We start from the raw sequence: 15,012 nt of genomic DNA on the forward strand, positions 1-15,012 counted from the left end.
GTATAAAAGCTATTTCCCATGGTCTGAATCAGCACGCATTGTTCAACTGACTCAGCAGCAGAGAGGAGCAGCAACTGGCTGTGGTTGAGACGGAAAGAGTCTGGCTGTCTGTGTACAGGCCGCCATGCAACGGTTTCGAACAATTCTTGAAAATTTGATGAGTCTGTTGGTTTATTTGTATAGTTTGCATAGTAATTACAGTTATTACGTTCCTGTGTATTTTGCGTGAATGAGGATTGGTGTTTGGACAGATATTGTGTTTTGCGGTAGTATACCATACGGAACTGTTGCCACTGACTGTTTTAACGTCCGCAGTGGGGCTCGACAGCCTTAGTCAAACGGGTTGGCGTGTATGGTCGGGTTGTGGAGAGGTTGTGAGAGATTGTGGTTAGGTCAAAGGAGCAGCCTCAGCAGCAGGAGGGATGTAAAGGTCAGTAAGCTGGGCTGAGTTGAGTGGGGGACGGAGGGAGGTGACTCTGGGACGCCAGAGTCACTGTCGTGCCCTCTTGAGGTGTCGTGGGCTAGTCGACGAAACACTGAGGACGGAAGGTGCCCACTTGAAGACCCTAGAGATGTCCCCTACTCTGCTCAATCCAGACGGTTGTCATGAGGGGACCGCACTGTGGTTGCAGCCGTTGAATATTAACACCAGACAGAAGGAGATTCACATCACTATTTGGAAAGAAGCGTAAATGGATGGAGAAGTATAGGTTACTGTAAAGCTACGTCATAGTTGGTGCTTATCTTGGCGAAAGCCGAGTACAAATCAGCATGAAGTTTTAACATCTACTCTTGTGTAATGGAAATCAACTCTATTGACTTGAATTGGATGTTCTGTGAAGTACGTTACTACTCCGCCGCCGGGAACGGAAATGGGGTTGTTGGTATTCTTTCTGTAGTTATGCAGTCGCGGTATCGTAGGCTACGCGATCCAAACATTGGCAAAGGTGCATTATCGCCACCAACTGGGCTGGAGTGTCTATTATTCAAGCTCCCAACGGAAGAATGTCCGGTTGTGAGGCGTTTGAAAAATATGTCCACAGTTTTACACCGAATGGTAAAACACCTGTTGGATAGGATCTTTTGCAGCGATTTTTGTGTGAGCATATCAGTGAACACCCCAGACCACTTGTGAGTTTCATGTCTTTGTAAACTAAAGTTTAATGCGTTTTATGAATGATTCTTCCAGTGCCCCTATGAAACCATTGTGGAGGTGGGTGGGTGCTAATAGAGAACCGAAAATTCTCGGGACAGCAGCATTTGTCCAAATTTCAATCTTAACCGTTCTATTTCATCAGAAATGATCTTAAAACAGGGCTTTAAGTGTAAAATACCGAACTTGTCCTTTAAATGTTAAAACGGTATGTTAAAAAAAGTGAATCTCAAGTTAAGTCTCAACATCATAATGTGCAATATAAAAGATGGATATTTATTTTGAGCGAGTGTAACTTGTAGTAATCATTAATTAAAGGGTTAGTTTACCCGAAAAATGTAAATTCTGTAATTAATTATTCACCCTCATGTCGTTCCAAACCCGTAAGACTTTCGTCCATCTTCGGAACACAAATAAAGATCTTTTTGATGAAATCTGAGACATTTCCGTCCCTCCACTGACAGCTACGCAACTGCCACTTTCAAGCCCCAGAAAGCAGAGATTGTTGTGTGAACGTGTTCATATTTTGTAAATAAAGTAGTAAATTACGTTTTTTTTTGCTCAAACAAAGCACTTGCGTCACTTCATAAAATTGAGGTTAAACCACTGGAGTCACATGGATTGAAATTAAAATTAAATGAAATAATTTTTTTGGTCCCACTTTATATTAAGTGGCTTTAAGTACTATGTACTTACATTGAAATTAATAATTTGATGCAATGGATTGTGTACATACATGTTTTTACATTGTACTTATATTTTAAAAATACCAGCATGTAATTACAGCTGTAATTAGTTTATGTAATTACATTCTTAAATACACATTTGACCTTCCCTTATACCTTAACCCACCCTTAAACCGACCCATACCACCACACCTGACCCTAACCTTACCCGTATCACACCTCAATAGCAGCAAAAGTGTTTTACAATACAACATGAACACAATAAGTACATTGTACTTATTTTCCGATGTAAGTACATAGTACTTAAAGCCACTTAATATAAAGTGGGACCATTTTTTTTATTTCGAGCAGTATAGTGACATATAACAAAGGCAATAAAGAAGCATTTGTTCCGATCTATACAACAAGGTAAATTCACCTTACTTTAACAACATAAATCAGTCAGTTGCTCGAAACGGAGTATTAAGAAGTCCGACTTATTTAGACCCACCCCGATCTATTACAATTAAAAAGAAAAACAAAGATAGCTGCTTCCTTAATTGTTAACGTTATCATAACTCTCAATTACATATTAATATATACACATATGAAAAAACACAAACATATATTAATTACACACCATATACCGCAGGACAGGTAACAATTATAGTAATACCAACAATGGCAATCAGAATACCTACAAGGTAAGATAACACAGCCAACATGAATACATCACCAGACGATTAAGCCCCGCCCTCCTTGTACTGTGACAAGACCTTCTGTTTATAGAGTGCTTTAAACTGGTGAATGTTTTGACATTGTTTGTATTCAAGCCTCAGACTATTCCATAGTTTAACCCCGCATGCAGGCACACAGAAACTCCTCCTGGTGGTTTTGAACTATGGTTTTGAAAATTTCACATTGCTCCTCAAACTATACAACTGCTCTCTCTGTGTGAATAACTTTTGTATGTTAGTAGGTAATAGGTTGTGAAATGCTTTAAATAAGAATTGTGCCGTGTTGAATTTAACAAGGTCCTGTATTTTTAATAACTTTGATTTGTGTGTTCAAGATATTTAGCCTTGTGTATGGTACCTATAGCCCCTATTTTGTAAGATAAGGAGTGACTGTATTGAGTTATTATAATTATTTCCCCATACTCCAACACAGTAAGTTAAGCACGGAAGAATCATGGAACAATACGGGGTACGGAGTGTCTTGTAATCAAGGACATGTTTGGCTTTATTTATTATTGCAAGGCTTTTGGAGACTTTGGTTTTTATGTGTCTGATGTGAGTTTTCTAAGTTAGTTTATTATCTATTGTAACTCCTACATTTTTTATTTCAAAGACATTTTCAATTTGTATCCCATTTATCTTAATCGTCTTTTTCGGGTTTGTTTTATAATTACCAAATAAAATGGCTTTAGTTTTATTTAAGTTTAAAGATAATTTGGATTACTTTAATGATGTATCTGGGGCTTGAAAGTGGTGGTTGTGTAGACTTGTCAATGGAGGAACAGAAAGCTCTCAGATTTAATTAAAAATATATTCATTTGTGCTCCGAAGATGAACGAAAGTCTTACGGGTTTGGATCGACATGAGGGTGAGTAATTAATGACAGAATTTTTGGGTGAAATAAACTAAACTATTTTTGGGATAATCTAAATGTAAAAATATGGGAACTGAGCATTCATAATTAAAGCTGCAGTTCGTAACTTTTTTGGGTTAAAAATTATTCAAAATAAATTTTTGAGCAAGTACATAACCAGCCAGTGTTCAAAAATTTGCTTGCCTTAGCTCGATTCTAAACGGTAAGATTGTAATAATGTTTTTAATTCCATTGGTACTGGTGGACTTCCGCAGGAAATTCGAGCGTGTCTTTGCGTCATTACGTCACATCTGTACACATAAAGAAGGTGTCCTGGCTAGTAGGCTATATTGCGTGTCAGGATGTTGGAGGATGTTGGAGGTGGAGATTTATAGCCTTTTCTCACAGCACTTGATATAATTAAACTTGTCATATTTGATGGCGGATCCAGAAAGGTTCAAACGGCAATCACCAGTGACAACTGGAGATTCACCCGTTGTAAAATGCAAAAGACTTCGGAGCGGCTACAGAAAAAAAGAGACTGCAACCGGCCCATGCGAAAACAAGGATAATTATCGGAAGGGCATTAAATGTAGTCACGTAATGCTGATGTTGTTACATTTTTTTGTAAATTTGGAGTGCTGTCACTAAAGAGAACAACGACAAAAATCGGTGTTGCCTACACCGTGTTATCCTCTTTTTAAAATTTGCACCTTGTTGACTTAAATGGGGCAAGTTTTAAACCTGCTTAACATCCTTGATGTGTCATTACAAGTGATTTTATTCAGAGTGAACACGGTGAATCTGACTGCAGTAGATGTGAAAGATATGAATAAAAGTGATGTTAATTCAGCCAGTTCACATACCTGTATTTACTTCCTGTTTTCGGTCGATGTCCACAGTAGTCGATTGTTGAGTGCGCGCAGTGGTACTTAGTTACCAATGATTGCGCACGTGCACTCGACAATCGACTTTTGTGGACATCGACCGAAAACAGGAAGTAAATACAGGTATGTGAGCTGGCTGATTTAACATCACTTTTATTCATATCTTTCACATCTACTGCAGTCAGATTCACCGTGTTCACTCTGAATAAAATCACTCACATGGCTGTGCACTTCTAATGACACATCAAGGATGTTAAGAGGCTAAAAGCAGGTTTAAAACTTGCCCCATTTAAATCAACAGGGTGCAAATTTTAAAAAGAGGATAACACGTAGGCAACACCGATTTTTGTCGTTGTTCTCTTTACTGACAGCACTCCAAATTTACAAAATATGAGCTCAATGTTAAAGTTGACCGGAGTTTTCCTTTAACATTAACAATTTGAGAACAAAGTATAATTTACACGGTTTGACGTGATATGATAAGCGATCGTTCAGTTTAATCAGCGTGATTTACTGCAATGCTTTTTTTCCCTTAGGTGGTCAGAACAAAAGTGGATGTTACTTGTTCAGATGACATTTTCCAGTGAAAAGTTTTATGTTGGTCATACTTCCAAAAAGTAGAATCTGTGATTCCGAATGACAGTATCCACAACACTGCGCGGTGACTGACAGCCGCACATTCTCCTCAAAACATTGGATTCATCCGCGCTATTCCGTGCCGAGGCACAACCCACGTAAAGTTGATAATTCTGCGAATAAATGCAATTGCAGATATCGTACAGAGATGGCGACAAAGAGGAAAAACTATGGACTGCAGCTTTAAATAGTCATAGTACTAATCTATTGTGTTTCCCTATTTTAAATGAATGCATTGTAAATACTGCTTGGTTTCTTGGCCATGACTGTATGACCACTCACCCTCTAAAACTCATTAACAGGAATGTTTACATGCACTAATTTTTGTAAATCAGAATGAATCCAATATGATTTCAGAGTCTGTAATCTTTATTTTATACAAACCCTAAATGTTGCAATTCGATTCATATATTTGATTACATGTGCATTAGATTTATTCCAAACAAAGCGTTCAGAACCAGAGAAAGCCACCGCAATGTCAATGGAGTCCGTTGTCGGTTTTGCTTTTATGACATCTAAAAAAGCTGATATTTATGTTTGAAGAACTTTTTTTGTGCAAATATTTAGTAAATATTCAGTCTCATTCCACTGAACAGTTTGTAGGACATGAGATGTAAGTAAACGTACTTATGATCACGGGACATAACTGCACATTAATGTGATGTAAAACATATTTAAACGTGTGCAAGGTATTCTTTTAATCCAATTGAGAAAATAGTTTACATGCTTTCTTCTTTCCTGTTGATCAGATTTTTTCAGATCTACACCATCCCTTCCAATCTGATTGAAATTTAATTTGATTGTGGTGTTTGCATGAAGGCTTTTCAGTCCATCAATCTGATTAGTATTTGGGTGAATGTACGCATAGCTACTGTTTTTGTGTTGTTTTTTTAATTGCTTAGCTTTTTCACACTTTCTTTTCCAAATCTCCTAGGACACAAGAACATCAATTACTTGTGACCCTACATACATTTAAGCATAACTCAGAAAAACATACATGCTGTTTTGTGGCATTGACATTCCGAGCAAATACATTTCCTGCGAGACATGTTAGAAACAGAAACCTCCCTTACTTCAATAAAGTTAAGCATGTAATAAACAATTCTCCATATAATTAGAAGACTTTGATTTTTGACTTTTAGGAAAACCTCTTTCCTTACAAAAACAGATGACCACCACTGAAACCTAACCCTTAATGCCAACTGGCTTGTCATTATGGGCAGTCATTACACTTACTAAAGTACCAGTGAGGGATCCCTAGAGATCCTTATGCGCTCAAGAGGAGTTGCACTCCTCTGCTGTTGAAGGCACAGAGGGGTCTTGTTGTAGCGCTCTGGTCAGCAGAGCTTGTCTTTGTGGTGAGCAGTTGGATCGAGCTAAAAGTTGACCTCACTCTGAAGACACTGAGGCCTTTTTATACAGAAAAACCCCCCAACAGCTGTGGCTATGAGGTCATTGCTTCTATTTTTGGAGCAGGAATGGTACACAATTGTACCGTTCTCATGTTGTGTCTTCAATCCATAGTCTAAAATGAAGAGCATTGAAGAACATATCTTTTTAGATCCAGTGACCAACTAGATAATTAATGTTGTGGTTCATCATACTTGAGTTTAGATTACATTGCTATAAATACAAATTGGTTTTAAAAATTCTCAGAGATGACTAAACCACCAAGAGGATGTTGCATTGAAGGGACTGAAAAGTTTACTGACCAACTGCACTTTAGCACTTGTCTGCCATTTTCTCAAGCTTTTTCTCTTTTTTATGTTAATTTAAGTGTGTTTGGATAGATTTTAACTAATTTAAAATTTTAGATATTTGCCTGGAAAAACATTAAAACCCTTGTTTTTTTGTGTTAAAAAGGTCCAAATCCTCCACAAAAAGATTGACCTGAGCAATGTGCAGTCAAAGTGCGGATCGAAAGACAACCTACGTCACAAACCAGGTATCCGTAGACATCCATTTGGATTTTAAATGCCACCCACAATCGAAGCTCAAGCTTTTCTCAGCAGTTTTAATGCATGTACATAATTGGCCATTTAATATAAGTCATGAGTAATTTCACCTGCCTTTTCAAGGTGGAGGAAACATTGAGATCAGGTCTGAGAAGCTTGATTTCAAGGCTCAGTCAAAGATTGGATCTCTGGACAACATTAAACACGTGGCTGGAGGAGGCAGCAGGAGGGTAAGACGACATGTCCTCCACTGATGGGAAACGATACTCAAAATATTCATTCTCCACCTCTGCTGTAGAAACTACACACCCTAAAGTTAAATATGAGCGTTTATAAATCCTTATTATTTTACAACCATATCTGTGTAAATCTATCTCAGGTGCTCTCTGGGTTTGAATCATTTAGTTCTTTAGATGGCTAGGCTTAAAAAATCCCCTGAACTAATTTAACTCCTTTAAATTCTCATCTCATTGCCCTTTGTTTTGATTCCATGAGCTTCAGAATTTAAAGAGGGGGGAATGTTTTGTTTTTACTTGTCTCTGCATATTAAACTGATTAAAAATGTATTTTAAGAGAAAACATGGCATACTTCATCTTTAATTTATTTACATTTGTGTTACCATCGTTTTCCTTTTTGTTGAACCCATATCATTTTGTTTTTCTTTCTGTTTTGGTTGGTGTTCATTTCACCTCTCATTGGCCACCCTGGGGTCCGTCTCTAGAGAGAGAAGGGGAGAGGGGCAGATACGCCCCAAGATGAGGGCCTCCTCACCCCAGACCCCTCTGATACCCCCACCCTCTCATCTGCCAGTATGTCCCCAGAGCCCATCCTCCTCAGCAACCCCCAGATAAAGATTGAGGACTCCAGTAAGTATTCAGAGAGGCACGTGCCCGAAATAGACAGAGATATCCACATTAAATTATAAAAAATCAAAAAATCAAAATTAACCATCACTGTACTCTCATATATTTTTATAATATAATATTTGGAGAGTGCTCAAATATGGGGACACGTTACTATTAATAGGGGTAGTTCACCCTAAAATTTAATTTTCTCACCCTGGCGTTGGCCTAATTCCGTTCTTTCCTTTTCAGACCACAAAAAGAGAATTTTTTGTTAAATTTCCCTTTTGCACTCCTCTAATGGCAGTGAATGGTGAACAGCATCAAGATTTTTTTTAAAATATGCAAAAGTAGGCTATCCGAAATGACATGTCATATATTCAAAGTGTCCTGGGAGTATACGGTTCTTTACTGGAATCCGTGAAGAACCTTTAACAAGTCAAGTCAAGTCACCCTCATTTATATAGTGCTTTTAAAAATATACACTGAACAAAATTATAAACTTTTGTTTTTGGCCCCATTTTTCATGAGCTGAACTCAATGATCTAAGACTCTTTTCTATGTACACAAAAGGCCTATTTCTCTCAAATATTGTTTACAAATCTGTCTAAATCTGTGCAGGTGAGCACTTCTCCTTTGCCGAGATAATCCATCCACCTCACAGGTGTGGCATATCAAGATTCTGATTAGACAGCATGATTATTGCACAGGTGTGCCTTAGGCTGGCCACAATAAAAGGCCACGTGAATTGAATGTTCATTTCTCTACCATAAGCCGTCTCCAAAGGCGTTTCAGAGAATTTGGCAGTACATCCAACCGGCCTCACAACCGCAGACCACGTGTAACCAGACCAGCCCAGGACCTCCACATCCAGCATCTTCACCTTCAAGATCGTCTGAGACCAGTCAGCCGGACAGCTGCTGCAACAATCGGTTTGCATAACCAAAGAATTTCTGGGGAATTTCACCAGGGTCCCGACATTTACATTTACATTTATTCATTTAGCTGACGCTTTTATCCAAAGCAACTTACAATTGCTATATATGTCAGAGGTCGCACGCCTCTGGAGTAACTAAGGGTTAATTGTCTTGCTCAGGGACACATTGGTGTCTCACAGTGGATTCGTAACCGGGTCTCTCACACCAAAAGCATGTCTTATCCATTGCGCCATCACCACCCCCATGACTGCAGTTCGCCATCATAACCGACTTGAGTAGGCAAATGCTCACATTCGATGGCGTCTGGCCCTTTGGAGAGGTGTTCTCTTCACAGATGAATCCCGGTTTTCACTGTACAGGGCAGATGGCAGGCACCGTGTATGGCGTCGTGTGGGTGAGCGATTTGCTGATGCCAACATTGTGGATCGAGTGGCCCATGGTGGTGGTGGGGTTATGTTATAGGTAGGTGTATGTTATGGACAATGAACACTGGTGCATTTTATTGATGGCATTTTGAATGCACAGAGATACCGTGATGAGATCCTGGGGCCCATTGTTGTGCCATTCATCCACAACCATCACCTCATGATGCAGCATGATAATGCACGGCCCCGTGTTTCAAGGACTGTACACAATTCCTGGAAGCTGAAAACATCCCAGCATACTATATATACAGCATACTCACCGGACATGTCAAATAACTATTTGTTGCGACGAACAACGGTTATATACACTTCAGAGAAGAAAATACATGGATTGTATTTCAGAAAACTGAGGCGCTAAAAGAGTCTTACGAACGCACAGCCGAGCACAGAAAACCAATGGCCAAGGTCAGGATTTGCTTTAAATAATACATTAAATTTCGGTTTGTTTTTCACCAAACCCTATCGTATACGCCCCGAACACTTGGAATATATGGCACATGTCGCATAGGATCATTCTGGGGTATTTTTGCATCTTTTGGTCGCTAATCACTGCCATTACATGGTACAATACTTTTTACAAATACTTTTTTATTTATTTTTATTATTCTCCTTAATTCACTTAATTTTCAACTATTCTAAGACACTACAGACACCACAGGTGAATATGTTAGAGAAGCTCAGTTGATGAATCATATAATTCAGAAAACTTGAGGCAAATTTTTTGTCCTAATGTACTGTTTAAATATGCAAATAATTTCATTATCTAATTTGCATACATTTCCAGAATTGAAATATGAACATTGGATAAAGCCAGGTTTAAAATAATTTTCATTTTGTTGATATATTAGAGTTAAAGGTTTTTACAAAGGGGACTTTGGATGTCTCTTTTTTTAACACTGAAAATACTGTCAACAGTCAGAATAAAATACATTTTCACTGTGTTTTATGAATAAATTGTTATTAACAGATCCATCTGTAAAAACCTTCAGAAGATATAGGAGTAAAACTGGAAAGATTTTTGTATATAAGTGCTGCTGATGTGAAGATTGCAGGCTCCGTTGATGAGAAAATCTCAATAAAGACATGTATTGTCATTTAAATCTACAGACAAATAGATAATGTAAAATGTGCATTTTGGATTTTTTCTTTACACTAATCTGAAAGAAGATAAGATACAGATACAAAATCTCAACATTGACCAGTGCCTGAAAAACAATGGTTTTGTCTGTAGTGTCTTAAAATAATCAAATAATCACTTGATAAATCCATTTGCAAATAAGAAACCACTTAGTGAATTAATGTGCAAATTGGTAGATGGATCAGTAATCAACAAAGATAAAATATTTTATACAAATGAATTAAAAACAATTTGCTCATTGCTTATAATAAGCTTGCACAAGTATCTTGTGAAATGCATCTTGGGTGCCATCTCCTGGCACAGAGTGATGGGAAATCAACTGTACAAATGAGCAACTGACCAACAAATGATAACTTTATTTTAAGAAGATTTTAAAATATATGTTTAGTTTAAATTATGTTTATATTTATATAGAAACTTATTTCAAAAAGTTTTAAATGACTTTTTTTCTCATGCTTTTTTATGCTGCTTTATCCCTTTTAACACCATCTTACACATTTTTTATTGTTTGACAAATTGATTATTTATACATTGATCATTCGAGCATGTTATTATTCAGCATTTTGAAGGTACACAACAACTATTTCTGATTTTATAACATCCAAGTCCTGACCTGCAGCTTAATGGTCACTAGAGAGCAACAGTGATGTCAAATGATGGAATGGGCTTCAGAATACAGGACTTAGATTAGTATTTGCTTTCTAGGAGTTTCCAGTACAGAATGATCCTGGATGCCTATACATGGTTTTATGGGTGTTTTCACTCGAGAATTCTGTGTTAATCTCCATCCAAGAATCCCAGGTCCCCTCTGAACCAATATCCAGTTCACCTCAGGCATTTCATTTATTCTTGTTAGTTTTCATATATTTCCTTTCCCCAGATTGAGTCGCACAAACTGTTGTTCCGCGAGCAGGCCAAAGCGCGAACCGACCATGGCGCAGAAATCGTGTCTCTAGACGAGTCTCCACATGGCCTGAGCACCGTCTCCTCTTCTGGCAGCCTCAACATGGCAGACCCGCCGCAGCTTTCCACCCTCGCCGACCAGGTGTCTGCATCGCTGGCCAAGCAGGGCTTGTGATTGGACCGTACCACCACCCAGCCACGCCCCCAAACCCCACCCCAGCAAAACAGAACACACACTTTCACCTGCCTGATGGTATTCTAACCTCTCTCTGAAAGTCATTTTGTGGCCCAGAAAACAATGCCAAGTAACGTTTGGCAATCACTGTTCGATTTTGTAATACTTCAGATTTGTTATAGGCCAATGAAGCTGTTTTAACTCTGAATTGTGTATGAATTTGCCTGTTCACTTATCCTTTGCCAACCCAGGGAATTTAACAATTGGGAATTTCTTCCAGTAGCCCACCCTTGACTATATTTAGCGGCACAAACTTACGTTCATGTATTTGAATGGCTTTTGTTGACCATTTTTTATTTTCTCCAGGCATGCCTGGTTTTTGGTTAGTACTGGATATAGGACAGTTCAGACAGAACTCGTTTTTCACTTTCAGAGAGGATTGTTCTCATTTTTGAATCAGGATAAAATTAGATAGAGATTATGAATAAGTCGCTTAGCAGTGCTTAAAATAAAAATTAGAGCATTGAATCTTGACTTTGAGATTGAAAGAGGCTTAAAGCCCCACAGTCCATTTCTGAAATGATTTGCAAGGTTTGCGTGAAGAAAAACAGGTGCAGAACAGATCTCTGTTGTGCTGTTGGTCAGAGATTACACTTCCTGCATTGAACCAGGAGATTCAGAGTGATTCATAAAGAAACTTTCTTACAGTATTATTCTGCGGATGTGAGATGTTTATGATATGAAAACACTTTTTTGTGTGCCTATTGGCAGTCTTAAAATATTGATTTGAATTATGTTAGTGCTTCTTTGAAAATGCCTCTCCTACTGTTTTTTTGTTGTTGTTGTTTTGTTTTTTGGAACTAACAGAACATTGAACTTGCATTTATATTTTTAACATGCATAAAACAAAATATCTTCAAATTGTAGCTACTTGTTTACAGCTGTTTTGGACACTTTTATTGGTAACGCTTCAGAGTAAGATTCAAGGTTGTTAGCATTTATTAATGCAGTAGTCATCATGAAATAAAAATGAACAATACTTCTACAGCATTTATTAATATAGGTAAATGTTAATTTCTACATATACTAATACATTTTTAACATTTCATTTATCTACTAACAATAAACAATAATAAATTAACCTAGATTATAAGTTGCTGTAAAAAATTGTTCTTTGTTGTTTGAGTCATAATGCATTAACTGATGTTATTGCAAAGTGTTAATTAATGTCAGGTTGCAGGTGAGAAATCTGGACATTATTTGAAATCTCTTGTGGGAAAACACAACCTATGCATCTGTACTTTTTTCCCATAATACTGCCAATAGTTCCATTCTTTTCCTGCCATGACAGTTATCATTTTTGAGATGAACTGCCAAACTGTATTGTAAATTTGGCCACTACACTGATAACATCTTCACGAAAAACCATCACCTGAGCACAAGCATGCCGTTAAACAATGGTCTGTGTCACCACCTCGTGAACATCCGCCACTTCCACTTTAGAGCTGTAAAATGTTAAGTCAAGGTATTCCAATCTACTGAATGATGATGTAATGACCTTAACCAGTCATATGGCTTAAATTCTCTCCTCTGCACTGCACTATCACAGAATGTTTTAATGAGCTTTGAATCACTCCACACTATCTTTGCTCCTTGCATGCATTTCATGTAAGCAGCCTGAGATACGCCGTTGCCTCTTACACGTCTACTTTTGCGTATATCCCGTAATCGCTGATGTGCTTATTAGGAATCTATGTAGATAGTAGTGGAAAAGAGCACTACTCAGACGGCGACCCCTGTTTCTTTGTGTTGGAGAAGGAGCTGTGTAACTACCATTAGATATTTAATGTATGTTTATTGTATGTTTATGACTGTATGTTAATGAGGAACTTGGAAAAAAGAAAAAAAAAAGAAGCAGAGAAGTTCAGAGACCATGCCTGCATAACTTTAACCTGCATGCTGAGTTTGTACATGGATTGGCGACACGTTTCTGAACGTTTTCTAACTAGGGTGTTTTTTGGAAAGGTCGGCAGAGTTAGGATATGGGATAAGGTGTTTTGTTCCGCTTGTGATGTTGTGTTGAGGGGGGAAGTGAGTGTGTAGCAGACAGAAGAGGGAAAGAAAGTCTGTCCTTAGGTTTAAATGTCTCGCTCTATAGCAGCACACCTGCGACATGGTTTTGGGTGCAGTTTTGCCATTCTGTTGTCACTGACTCCATACACCATATTTGCGGTTGTAAATTTTAGCTTGGGAATTGTGGTTGTCAATATTGTGTGTGTGTTTATATTAATAACTGGTTTACAAATATTCTTGTTGATGTACATGTGAATTTGGAAATAAAGGATATTAAGGAAATGTCTACTTTTTTTATTGTGCTTTTATTATTACTCAAAATACTTATACTAATACATACTCGTGGTGTCACTGTGTTCAATAGAGCATATTGTTCCAAAATCGTAGGCCAAAAAAAAGTCAAATAGACATAATTTTTTTGAGGTTGGGTGGTTCTTGTAAAACTTGATTTTAAATATATATATATATATATATATATATATATATATATATATATATATATATATATATATAAAGCTTATTTAATTTTGCAAAGGTGTCAGTTCATATTAAACTTTCTCACAGAGTATAAATGAATCTGTTTACATGAAAAGCATTTTATATTTTAGAAACATTGGGGCTTGAAAACTACTTTTAGGCTACTGTTGCCTTAAAAGCTTAAAATCTTGTCGGTTATCAATTTTCGGTAAATGAAGCAGATTGATAACAATAATAATAATAAAAAAGTTACAACTGGAATACATTGCAATGAACTTGACCATGTCCCTGTCGGAAAGTCTTCTCAAAAGGGTTTCAAGACAGTAGTCCTCCATAATTATTTGCAAACATTCAGTTCTGCCTCCATACTCCTTTGCAACCCCTGCATGATCAAATCAAGTCATTGCTCATATATGAATAGTATATCATTTCTTTTACACAGACATGAATGTTGTCACGTCACATTGCAACAGCATCAAAAGTGACCATTGTCGCAAGTAGCGCAAGTGCATTAAAACAAGTTCACCAAAAAATGAAAATTCTGTCATTAATTACTCACCCTCATCTCGTCCCAAACCTGTAAGACTTTCGTTCATCTTCGGAATACAAATTAAGATCTTTTTAATGAAATCTGAGAGCTTTCTGTCCCTCCGCACAGATTCGGTTGAGCTGTTCGCTGATCAGTGTTTATATGTGAATAAAATGCTAAATTCAATCTGTTCATCATATAAAGCAATTGTGTATCTTTAGAAAATTTGGACCATGCTCAATTCATATGGATTAGGTTTGCAATCTCTTTATGAATGTTTTGAAGTGTCAAAGTGGTAGTTGCATTGACTGTCAAGCTCTCAGATTTCATCAAAAAGATCTTCATTTGTGTTCCGAAGATGAACGAAAGTCTTACAGGTTTGGAACGACATGAGGGAGAGTAATTAATGACACAATTTTCATTTTTGGGTGAACTATCCCTTTAATTACATCATAAATAGAACAGGGCATCAGTTTACTGTCAGGGACTCTCGTGCCGAATCAAAATCCCTTTAAGACAAATCATTTGATTCGGCGGCCATCTTTGAAACGCCTTTCAGGTTGCTATTTCAGTCAAGCAAGTGCAGCTCCTTTCTCTTTGAATGGGGAAACATCACATTCTTTTA

The 15,012-nt window shown here is 37.5% G+C and overlaps 1 protein-coding gene across 18 annotated transcripts in view; it reads left to right on the forward strand.

Moving 5' to 3' along the window:
• mapta (microtubule-associated protein tau a) overlaps positions 1-13,663 on the forward strand; it is a 49,526-nt gene extending 35,863 nt beyond the window's left edge. For 10 of the 18 annotated variants that reach the window (XM_077206209.1, XM_077206213.1, XM_077206208.1 and 7 more), the window contains 4 exons: positions 6,795-6,876; positions 7,010-7,116; positions 7,609-7,753; positions 11,111-13,663. In XM_077206209.1, coding sequence (XP_077062324.1) covers positions 6,795-6,876; positions 7,010-7,116; positions 7,609-7,753; positions 11,111-11,115 — 339 coding nt within the window. In that variant the 3' untranslated portion in view covers positions 11,116-13,663. The remainder of the gene's footprint in view (positions 1-6,794; positions 6,877-7,009; positions 7,117-7,608; positions 7,754-11,110) is intronic. The other 8 variants (XM_077206210.1, XM_077206217.1, XM_077206214.1 and 5 more) reach the window with 1 other exon arrangement.
• The last annotated feature ends 1,349 nt before the right edge of the window (positions 13,664-15,012 follow it).

The sequence above is a fragment of the Siphateles boraxobius genome, unplaced genomic scaffold (assembly GCF_051911475.1).
Source record: "Siphateles boraxobius isolate OS27281-9 unplaced genomic scaffold, OSU_SipBor_1 55, whole genome shotgun sequence".
Classification (NCBI taxonomy): Eukaryota; Metazoa; Chordata; class Actinopteri; order Cypriniformes; family Leuciscidae; genus Siphateles; species Siphateles boraxobius.